Source organism: Megalobrama amblycephala, linkage group LG16 (genome assembly GCF_018812025.1).
Source record: "Megalobrama amblycephala isolate DHTTF-2021 linkage group LG16, ASM1881202v1, whole genome shotgun sequence".
NCBI classification, from domain to species: domain Eukaryota; kingdom Metazoa; phylum Chordata; class Actinopteri; order Cypriniformes; family Xenocyprididae; genus Megalobrama; species Megalobrama amblycephala.
Window position 1 is genome coordinate 43,685,886 of NC_063059.1, and position 12,034 is coordinate 43,697,919.

A 12,034-nucleotide genomic window follows, 5' to 3' on the forward strand; every position below is an offset into this window, starting at 1 on the left:
TATATATAGAGGCCTTGTCTCTTTGTTCTGGACTCTTCTCCTCTGCTGTGCCTCGTCTGCAACACATCGCTTCAAGGTAATACCTGCTTTTCTATCCAATACATGTATATTCCTCTCTAATCTACTAACATGCTACTAACAAATGCATTATAATACCAGCTGTTTTTCAATCTTTGATAAGTGATTAATATATGCTTTAATAAAGGCGTTACAATACCAGTTGTCTTTCATTCTTTAAAAATCAATTAATATATGCTTTAAATAAAGGCTTTACAATACCAGTTGTCTTTCATTCTTTAATACAAACATTTGTTGTTGGGGTTTCTCTTTTTTTCTTACATTCTTTGATGTAAAAATTTCTTCTGTTATTCCATTTCTCACACATAATTTCCAACAAGCTATCTCTGTCATAATTTTTGTTTTTATGAATAGATATCACTCCCATTCTATTTCTTTATGACAGCTGTACTTCATAAACAGCTAACATCTGTTTCTTTATCTTCAAATCACAGTTGTGTTGTCATTATTATTACTTATAAATCACTTATTTCAATAAATGTTTTTTTCTTCTTAAATCTCAGTTGTTTTGTCATTATTATTCTTTATAAACCGAAAAGGTACAAGTAGCCTAGAAAAGTTGCATTTCCTAATGAAACAGGATGTGGTTGATATCAACAATCCATACATTGTACAATGACTTGCGAATTGATAGCTGTCATTCAGTTACAGTGATATGCTCAAGTTTGTGAACCCCTTGCAGAATCTGAAAATGTGAATCATTTTAACAAAATGAGAGAGATCATACAAAATGCATGTTATTTTTTATTTAGTACTGTCCTGAGTAAGATATTTTACATAAAAGATGTTTACATATAATCCACAAGACAAAAAAATAGCTGAATGTATTAAAATTATGCATTAAGAATAACTTTTTGAAAAAGTTAAACTTTTTGAATTTAAAGATCAAGGCAAGTTGTACTTAATTTGTCTTCCGGGAAACGTGCATATATCTTCTATTGCTTCCAAAGGGAAGTACTAAATGAAAAAAAAAAAAAAATTCAACAAAATTTGGACTTCTTCATCCTGTCTATTATCCAAGTTTTCACCCCCTGGCTCTTAATGCATCGTGTTTCCTTCTGGAGCATCAGTGAATATTTGAACCTTTTTTAATAGTTGAGTTTGAGTCCTGTGGACGGGAGGACTTAAGTCCGGTGATTCTGCAAAAGGAACAGCAGCGTACTTGATAATAATTATCTGCAATGTGCTTATATTTATAACAAAACGAAATATTAAACAACCCTGCCTCGTTTCGTTTACATTTCAAAAATATTAAATGTAATACTATTTGTGCATACTCTGATTATCTTCACTGTAATTAAATGAAATAGGCTATAACATTAAACACAACCCTGTCTCATTTTGTTAAATGTCAGTTTTAATGTTCAATAATAGCCATTATAAAATAAAAGGTATAAAAATATACAATAAGAAATAAAGCAAACAATTCAGTCAAGCATACAAAATTAGTGCTTTAGTAGGATACAAAAGTTAAATAGCAATATATAAAGTTATGAAACGTCACATTGCCCTCAGCCAAAACGGAGTCGGCGGCAAACGTCAGAAGGATTAGCCAAGGTAAAGCTGCTCTCAGCTGGGTACATGAGCGCTGAGCGTCCGGTGATCGCCTGGATCTCACAACTCCGACAACGTCAGATTAAATTTTCAGAAAGGCGCTATCTTTATCAATAAACCACAAATTTGAGCTTTAAACATGAGCGAGTGGGTTAAACATAAATCAAGAACACCTGTTTCTCATTCCAGTAATTGGCGCAGAGATGGGATAAAACACCAGGAGAAGCTCGAGTGTGAGAGAGAGAGGGACTGCTGACTGAGACCTGCTGGATCCTGGAGAGGATTTTATGCTGGAGTGGAGTCATTAATTTGAAGTTGTTTTCTATGTTGTGCTTATGCCGTGTTTATGATGAAGATTGAAAAAGTCAAATAAAATACTCAGTCGGCAGTCAAAAGCCGACCGTCTTCCTTCCCTACAAACTCTGTTCTTTACTACATATGTAAACATCTTTTATGTAAAATATCTTACTCAGGACAGTACTAAATAAAAAATAACATGCATTTTGTATGATCTCTCTCATTTTGTTAAAATGATTCACATTTTCACAGGTTCTGCAAGGGGTTCCCAAACTTTCGCATACCACTGTATGGCAATGGGTGCAAAGGATTGGGCCCTCTGACCAATCAGAGCAGTGTAGGCTCACGGAAAGGAAGGGTTTAGAGAGACTGATTTTTTTAACTGAAGTTCAAATTAAATGCGTTTTTTGACCTTGCATGCATTTAAACCTGTTGTAGGAGACTCCACCAACAATATTAGGAACTTTAAAAAAGGCATAATAGGGGCACTTTAAATAGGAACAATTCAACCACACAATTTGGTCTAAACCATTAGCAATAATATTATGGGGTGTACATATACATAATAGCTAAAGAAAAATACTAATAAAATAGCAAATTACAAAATCTTAAGTTTTAAACCACAAAGTGAGGCTTACAAATTTACCATCTTCAATAAGCACATAATTGCATAAACAGCATAAAAACAAAGATCATACTCAAAGCACAGTACCTCCTTACAGGTAGAATTTATATAAGGCAACTTATTTGGACAGATGTGAGTATATAGACTAGTATGCATAAAAGGCACATTAAATTCATAGATAGGTGTTTAACATTTGTTCTCTCTGCAGCGCTATATATTTAATTGGTGTACACAACCAAGTACATGCATACTTGCATTTATATTATTAAATACATTTGTGTATAATGGACCATTCTACAGAAGTTGGAAACATTTTGAAAAAAAAAAAGGTCTTTTTCCAAAAATGTTGTATGCATGCAAATATAATATCCAAGGTGCCCATTTCCAGTAATTGTGCAGTTAATTTTCATATTGTATTCTCAGAATGTTTTGGAATATTTTTCCTCTCCCCAAATTTGTCTCTTCCAAAACACTGATATATAATTTAATAAGAAGAGTTACATTGACCTATTACGATTTTGTTTACTACATTGTCAATATATTTTTTTCTATTTTTAAAAAAGTTCTCACAGGTAAATCAATTACAGTTACAATTTTAACAATATTTCAATAATAATTATGAGATTTCTTGATAATTCATTTTAGTTTTTTTGTGACTGCAGATTTTTGGTAATCACAGTAATGTGTTGGTAGCGAACACATCACATTACAGGATTTTAACTCGCATATTAAAGGGATAGTTCACCCAAAAATGAAAATTCTGTCATTTATTACATACCCTCATGCCGTTCCACACCTGTAAGACATTTGTTAATCTTCAGAACACAAATTAAGATATTTTAGTTGAAATCCAATGGCTCCGTAAGGCCTGCATAGGGAGCAATGACATTTCGGCCCTGTTTATACCTGGTCACTTAATGCATTTTCACTGATCGGCTAGCTATCTGATCGTGAAAAGACCAGGTCTAAATGCCCCCCGAAACATATTTGAGATGGATTTAAATCCGATCACTCAAACCGCTTCAGGAGGTAGTCTGGGACGCATTTCAGTCAAAACTGAACAGGTCTAAATGCATCTGGTTGTTGAAACCACATATGTAAATTTAACTCCTCCCAAAAATATAAAAAAAAATAAATGTGTGAGAGTGTGTTATGGGCTAAATAACATGTTATAGCCAGATATGACAGCGCTACTGCAGCACGCATCACCGCAGATGAGCAGCTGACATCTATTCAGTCAGACAACGCGCAAACTGCTGCAAATCAAACTGAAAGTAAGTCTCAGGCTCTCAAAACACAATCTTCATTAAAAGTAATGAGACTAAATGATCTTACCAGTGCTGTTGCCGTGCTATTGTGCCTTTGATTTTGAAAAAAGCTGATTATCAATAAAATACAGCTCATATTTGTTGCTTTCGGTGACGCAAACTCCATGAAATCTGCATATAGCGTGTGAATTTAAGATCGGATCTATATCTGTTTTGTGGAGACACATTTATGTGGCCTTGTGTAAATGCAGTCGTTTTTATAAATCAGATAGCTATCTGATCAGAGAAAACGCATGAAGTGACCAGGTGTTAACAGGCTCTTCGTCTCTCAAGATCCATAAAGATACTAAAAACATATTTAAATCAGTTCATGTGTGTACAGTGATTCAATATTAATATTATAAAGCGACAAGAATATTTTTGGTGCACCAAAAAAAAATAATGAAGCATAATGAATCAGCGTGTCAAATCAGCTATTCAGAGCGCCGAAGTCACGTGATTTCAGCAGTTTGACACGCAATCCAAATCAAGATTCAATACGCTGATTCATTATGCTCCGAAACTTCCTGAAGCAGTGTTTTGAAATCGGGCATCACTAAATAAGCCGTTATTTTGTTTTTTTGGCGCACCAAAAACATTCTCGTCGCTTTATAATATTAATATTGAACCACTGTACTCACATGAACTGATTTAAATATGTTTTTAGTACATTAATGGATCTTGAGAGAGGAAATGTCATTTCTGGCTATGGAGGCCTCACCGAGTCATCGGATTTCAACAAAAATATCTTAATTTGTGTTCCGAAGATTAACGAAGGTCTTACGGGTGTGGAACGGCATATGGGTGAGTAATGCATTTTTGGGTGAACTGACCCTTTAAAATACTAATTATTTGCATAATAACTAAAATTTACTCAAATTTAGTTCATTTTACTAAAATAAATGATTATGTGTTTCCTTTTGTCACTACCAAAACAATGATGTCACTACCGGAACTGTCAAGACCGATACTTGTGGTGAGGTTTCGGTTGTGACAATTTTAAAAACTTGAGCCTAGCCAAAAGATGATAATCAGCACGATTGGCTAGCACAGTTCTGAAGACAAAATTGCATTTTATCAAATAACCCACAAAATAGTTTCAGTAATGACAATTTCAGATACTTTTGAGCCTGCTCAAAGATTCTAATCAGTACATGGTTACCTAGCACAGTTGAAGAGTTGTGCATGCATAAAAATTTAATTTTATACAATAACACCTAAAAAAAGTTTGCTAATTGCAGAAAATGATGTTTGGTAGTGATGTTCCTTAACCCTCAGGGGTCTGAGGATTTTTGGGGCCCTGGAGAAGTTTTGACATGCCCTGACATTTGTGCTTTTTTCAGTTGTTTCATAAATATATTAATGGAAAAAGTGTCATTACACTGTATTCAGCACAAGCTAGGCTACAATAATATGTGAGGAACATGTATGTACATGTTTGTGTTTTTGAAGGAATAACGTTTATGCGTGGTTATTGAAAAAACAAAAAACTTAAGTCACTGAAATAAGGCCAAAAAAAAAATATATTAAATCTGTGTTCACAAGACTTCTGGGTATTGGAGGTTGGGTACAGTTTTTGCTTCAAAATGATGTAAGAATTATTATGCTGACTCGTTCATATGAAACAATAGAGAGATTTAAATTTTCGAAGACACTTTTTGTCAAGAAACACAGTATGTGTGGAGGCGTGAATCATCATGAATAATGGGTCATTTACACCTGAGAAGACAAAAGAATCGCATAAAGAGCTCTAATGACCTGCATAAATAATGAGCTCTTTCAGTCGGGTAGGCTGTGAAAAAACCCTCTGTGATCATGCTGTTAACAGGATTAATGTCCACTCTTGACAAAAAAAAACATGATTTTTGTGATCTCATGCATGCACGTATTATTGCACATGATGTCAAGAAAATTTTGTATAGCCCTATGTTAGATTACAATACCAGTCAAAAGATTGGACACATTTTTTTAAAAAAAAGTCTTAAGTCTCTAACCAAATAATGGTTTTCTATTTTAATATACTTTAAAATATTATGTATTTCTGTGATGCAAAGCATCTGAACATTCCTACCTCTATGGCATTTCATATAGGCTACTATATTTGTTATATATCCTAAATGTTAATGTGCAGTTGACAAACTATACATCATTAAAAAGATCTAAGACTCAAGCTTCACATTTTGACTCTTAAAATCTTATATTGACCATAATTTCTTAATATGCTTAAAAGCATGCACATTTGGAGAAATATTGATGGATTCTCATATGTTTATGTCAATTTTCTATACAGAGGAGTAATATTTATTCTATATTTATTGTCATCATTGTGAGCGCAGGATACCGTGTTTTCAATTCATACTTGCAGCCAGAGGGCGCTCTGCCCCTTTAGTCCACAAATGCCTCAGTAAAAGAAGAGGCATATCATGTGACATTTCAGGAACTCACAGAGGCCAGAGATCACTTTAACATCCAGATAAACACTTTTCAAGATAATAAATACACGATTGAGACGATGAATGCATGTATTGACTGAATTTGCGTCTGAATAGCGCTCACTCCGTGGGCGTGGCCGCATTAGCAGATAATGAGCTGAATCACGGACTTCTGACATGGGTCTCTTTTCATACAGATTACATAAACAGAGAATATTTGTTTTTGATTTGACTTACACGATTTAAAACCTGACATTTCAACGTTTCTTTAGACATAAGTGTAATTTTTTTGTCATTAGTATTCACTAAGTTACAGTTAATTTTCTGAGAACTGTAAGATTGGACTTTGTTCAGAGGGAGACAAGAGATCACGCATCTTGTTAGTTTTCTTTATTTTACAAAAAGCACAACATTTTGTTTTTACTCTGAATGTACACAAATAAAAGAAGATATTCCACAGATTAAAATGGTGTATAACTCTTAATTGTATGTGCAACATTGATGGAGTATTTTGTGTCTCTTTCACACTGGTAAGAAAAAAAAACGCGGTGGTCACGTCGGCGTGACCGCCGACCTCAGACTGTTAAAGTTACACACAGATTTTCTGACATTTAAACACATTACCTCGAAATGATGGTACCTGTCTATTATGAAAGAGGCTGTTAGAGGGAGGGACACAGAAATATTTCCGGTCAAAAATCTAGGGGCATAGTTAAAATCAGTCTCATTGTGGGATTCAGTAGATAATAGAAGGATCTTAATAAACATCTAAAATTTTAAATCCTTAAATGCTTTTTAAATGTGTTTTTTGCTTGTCGGACAGAAAAAATGGCAGAAATGGCTGCTATGACATAGTTTAGTCCGTCCCATCACAACATACTTTTTGGTTTTCAAATTTTTTTCAGTTTGGTAACTTGGTGCCTTATGGTGAGCTTCACTTTGAATTGTGCCTAACAACACCTTTAATCCTCGACTGTATATACAATACAGCACAGCCTTGTACCTCATTGCTTACATATAAAATGCATTAAGAGTGTGAACATGTCCTGAGTATTACAGTGATAAATACTTGGCCTCTTTTTCATAGTAAATAGGTACCATCATTTTAAGTTAAATGTGTTAAAAATCTGGAAATCTGTGATTAACTTTAAGGAACACCTTTTTTCTGCAATAAAGCAAACTTTTTTGGGTGTTATTCCATAAAATGTAGTTTTTATGCATATACAACTGTTCAGAACTGTGCTAGGTAACCATGTACAGATTAGCATCTTTAAGCTGGGCTCAAAAGTATCTAAAATTGTCTCTACCATAATGACAACATTGTTTTTTGTGGGTTATTCAATAATTTTTGTGTGTGTGTGTGTGTGTGTGTGTGTGTGTGTGTGTGTGTGTGTGTGTGTGTGTGGCAACTGTTCAGAATTGTGCTAGCTAATCATGTGATGATTATCATCTTTGAGCAAGGCTCAAAAGTTTCTAAAATTGTCAAAACCGAAACTTCACCATGTTTCAGTCTTGACGGTTGTGACATCATTGTTTTGGTATTGACAAAAGTAAACACAGTCGTTTATTTGGGGGAAATAAACTACATTTTAGTAGAGTTATGCAAATCATACAAATTTTAGTATGTTTTATTATGCAAATCATTAGTGTTTTAGTATGCGAGTTAAAATCCTGTAATGTGATGTGGTCACTAATTACTGTCAACACATTACTCTCACTACCGAAAATGTGCAGTCATGTCTTTCAGTCAGTTTCTGTTTTGCTGTTTAACAAAGAGACAGTGAGATATAAGAAAAATAAACCTTAAATCCAGCATAGAGGGGTTCAGTGAATGTGGTGTTGAATGTGTGTAAGTGTGAGAGTGTGTGTGTGTCTGTGACACTGTAGTAGGACAGAGTGCCAGCCGGCCAGTCAAGAAAGACACCTACTCTGTTAGGGGTGGGTGAGCCAGGTTTATGTATGAAAGTCGGCTTATTATTGTGACGGGGAATAAAGAAGTCATGAAAATTGCCCAAAGACCAAGATTTTTCATTAAAACCAAACCAACAGTTTTTGTCTTCACTTTTCCTTTTGATACCTTTATAGGACACCGCAATATCTGGCACTCCTTCCCATTCAACCTCCCAGTAATGACGTCCGGTCAGACTTTCTCTACATAGAACCTGACACCATGAATCAAATCTCTCTGGATGATCAGGATACGGTTGATGCTTCAACACACGTGCCATCTTCTTTTCACCCTCAGACAGGATGAGTTGAGTGTGTGCTGTGTTTGGATCCAGTGTGAGATCACAAGCATCTGAACACAAGAAGAGACAAACATTTGTATTTTATATTTATTTGATTCTTTTAAGCAATGTAGGATCTAACAAGTAGAAGGTAGAATTTTTTTTGTTAAATTAGGTGCAACATTTGACAATAAATGAGTCTGTGTATAGACGTACACTTTCGTAGTCCTGCTGTCAGCATGACTTCTCCTCCATGATCCACACTAAAAAAAAAAAAAAAACACCAAACACATAAATGTAGATATGCATCATGCACATACAGATCAATGTATCTTACTGCCAAACATACTTGAGTGTCTGCAGTGAGCACTCTGAATCATTCACTTTTTCAGTGAGCAGCTGGACTCCTGATTGTCCTAGATGATTGTAGCTTAGATCCAGCTCTCTCAAGTGTGAGGCATTTGACCTCAGAGCTAAATACACATAACTACAGCCTTCCTCTGACACCATACAGCCAGACAATCTACAGACACACAACCGTCAGATCATCTAGATACACATCAACATTATGACCAGCACTACATTATGTTCTTACATACCTCAGTATCTCAAGCTTACAGTTTAGACTTTTCAGTCCATTAGAGAGTAGCTTCACTCCTGAATCCCGTAAATCATTTTTACTCAGGTCCAGGTTTCTCAGGGCAGTTTCTGAGGACTGCAGAGCTGATGACAAACTCTCACAACACTTATCTGTGAGATTACAGGATGCCAATCTAAAGAGAAAAATAATGGGATAGGATTAACCCAAAGCTATTTTAATGAGTAGCATGGTATCATATTCATATTATTTCATCTAATCATTTTATTTCTTTAAATCTAATGGGTGCTGATGTTGGAGAGAAAGGGTAAAGTGGGTGGTGAGAGATGGTGTGGCTCTGGGATTCGTGGAAGTTAAAAATATGTTGTCTTGGCTTTCTTTGACTTTTCATAAACAGCATTTATGGTGCCCTAGAATTGAAAATTGAATTTACCATGGCATAGTTGACAAACAAGAGATCTGTATGTGGAAATGACATACAGTGTGTCTCACACACCATTGTTTCCTCCTTCATATGTAAATCTTGTGCGTGAAAAACGCCATGGAAAAACAGGCGAATCTCAGCATAACACCGACTGTGACGTAACAGTCGGGATCATTAATATGGACGCCCCCAACTTTTGCATATACCAGCCCATATTCAAGGCAATGCAGTATTAATGTCTGGAGCTGCACAGCCAAATCATCAGAAGTTATGCAGGTAGGCCTATTGTGAAGCATGCAAGCAGTGACAATAGCGAAAATGGCAGATGGATCGATAATAACTGCTCATGATACATGATATATTTAGTGATATTTGTAAATTGTCTTTCTAAATGTTTCATTAGCATGTTGTTAATGTACTGTTAAATGTGGTTAAAGTTAGGGATGTCCCGATCAGGTTTTTTTGCCCTCGAGTAATTTGATTTTGAGTATCTACCAATACCGAGTCCCGATACTTCTATAATACATAAAAAAAGAATAAAGAAGAGCGAAAAAAACAGATCCAGGATGTTCCTTATTTTTTTTTATTTAATTCACCTTATTTTAACATTCAATAACTCTGTTAACAAACAGAGCACTTCTGTGAGGTAGCTTGAACAATCAAGTAATAAATAACATACATTCTTCACTTCACTTTAGTGCAACAGTAAATATAAAAAAGGTCTAATATAAAAACAAATATATTTGGTTTGATTTGGGTATGCTGCAGTCTGTGTAATAACAAAAATAATGTTTACATATATCATATTTTCTGGCTAGTTTACTTTAGTTTTTTATAATGATTGATTATTTTTTATAATGATGTCATTATTGATGGCAAACCCAAGCTTTTTCGCACTCCCGGGGAAGCATATGAGTTTTTTCGGGATTTTGTCTCTTCTCCATGATGTAACTTATAACCCTGGTCATTGTGTTACGGTACACAGGAGGCAGACACAGATGTAACAGGTATTGGTAGTTTTATTGACCACAGTAGAGCAGGAGATAACAGACAGGTGAGTGAACTGGTTGTAGATGATATAGAACTGGTAGTATGAGGAATAGTTACTGTCCTTTCCGTTGCAGGTAGAGATACGTTGGAGCTTGGAGATTGCTGGAGTAACTTGGAGCTGGCTGGAACACACCCACACAGCAGACGAGGCACACAGAGGGAAGGAGACACGCTGGAGACAGGTGAGTATACGAAGAGGAGTCCTTGAGGTAAGCATTACAGGAAGTATATGCGAACGAGACCCCCCCCCCCCCACAGCCCGCTCCAGAGGGCCGAGGACCCCGACGCCGTGGTGGTCGTCCTCTTCCCCGCGGTGCCGGTTTCTCAGGGTGACTGTTGTGGAACGTCTGGAGTAAGCTGGGGTCCAGGATGTCGTTTCTTGGGACCCAGGAGCGTTCCTCGGGGCCGTATCCTTCCCAGTCCACTAAATATTCCAGCTGACCACCACGACGCCGGGAGTCCAAGATCTCATGAACCTCATACGCAGCTCCGTCCTCCAGGATGAGTGGAAGGGGGGGTTCGGCTTGGTGGCTGCCGGGTTCCAGGACAGAGACTTGGGCTTATCACGGAGCAGGCTAGTAAGTGGATGGGTGATGGAACTGTAACCTTTGATGAACCGTCTGTAGAAGTTGGAGAATCTGAGGAAGCGTTGTAACTCCTTGATGGTAATAATAATAATAATAATAATACATTTTATTTCGAAGCGCCTTTCTGAACACTCAAGGTCACTTTACATAACAAATAAACAACACACATAAACATTACATAAACATTAAACAGTTGGACGATGAGTGCAATCACTAAGAGTAAGCCAGTATGAACAGATGAGTCTGGATTGAAACAGAGGAAGAGAATCAGTATTACGAATGTCAGGTGGAAGTGCATTCCAGAGTAGGGGAGCAGAGCGACTGAAGGCTCTGTTCCCCATAGTGCTGAGACGAGCAGTGGGCACAGTGAGGTGAATGGAAGAAGAAGATTGAAGTGAGCGGGAAGGAGGGGCAATGTCAAGCAAACCAGATAAATACGGTGGGGCAAGGCGATGGATGGCCTTGAAGACATAAAGGAGAATTTTGAAATTAATTCGAAATTTGACCGGGAGCCAGTGAAGTTGTTGAAGAACAGGAGTAACGTGGTGAAAAGTGGGGATTTTACTGATAATGCGGGCAGCAGAGTTCTGGACCAGTTGGAGCTTATAGATAGATTTACGAGGAGACCAAAAAGAAGAGAATTACAGTAATCAATAGGGGAGGTGACGAGGCTGTGTACAAGAATCGAGGTGGATTGAACAGTGAGCGAAGGACGAAGACAGTTAATGTTGCGTAGATGAAAATATGCAGAGCGGGTTACATTATTAATGTGAGATTGGAAAGATAAGGAACCGTCCAGTATGACCCCTAAACTTCTGACATGAGGTGAGGGGTGAACTACAGACCTGCCAATT

The 12,034-nt window shown here is 36.5% G+C and overlaps 1 protein-coding gene across 2 annotated transcripts in view; it reads right to left on the reverse strand.

Annotated features, from left to right (window-relative positions):
• Positions 1-6,756: 6,756 nt before the first annotated feature.
• LOC125249071 (NACHT, LRR and PYD domains-containing protein 3-like) overlaps positions 6,757-12,034 on the reverse strand; it is a 58,732-nt gene continuing 53,454 nt past the window's right edge. Inside the window, exons 7-10 of one of the 2 annotated variants that reach the window (XM_048161260.1) lie at positions 9,121-9,294; positions 8,871-9,044; positions 8,738-8,784; positions 6,757-8,592 (exon numbers count right to left, since the gene is read on the reverse strand). In XM_048161260.1, coding sequence (XP_048017217.1) covers positions 8,060-8,592; positions 8,738-8,784; positions 8,871-9,044; positions 9,121-9,294 — 928 coding nt within the window. In that variant the 3' untranslated portion in view covers positions 6,757-8,059. The remainder of the gene's footprint in view (positions 8,593-8,737; positions 8,785-8,870; positions 9,045-9,120; positions 9,295-12,034) is intronic. The other variant, XM_048161261.1, reaches the window with a different exon arrangement.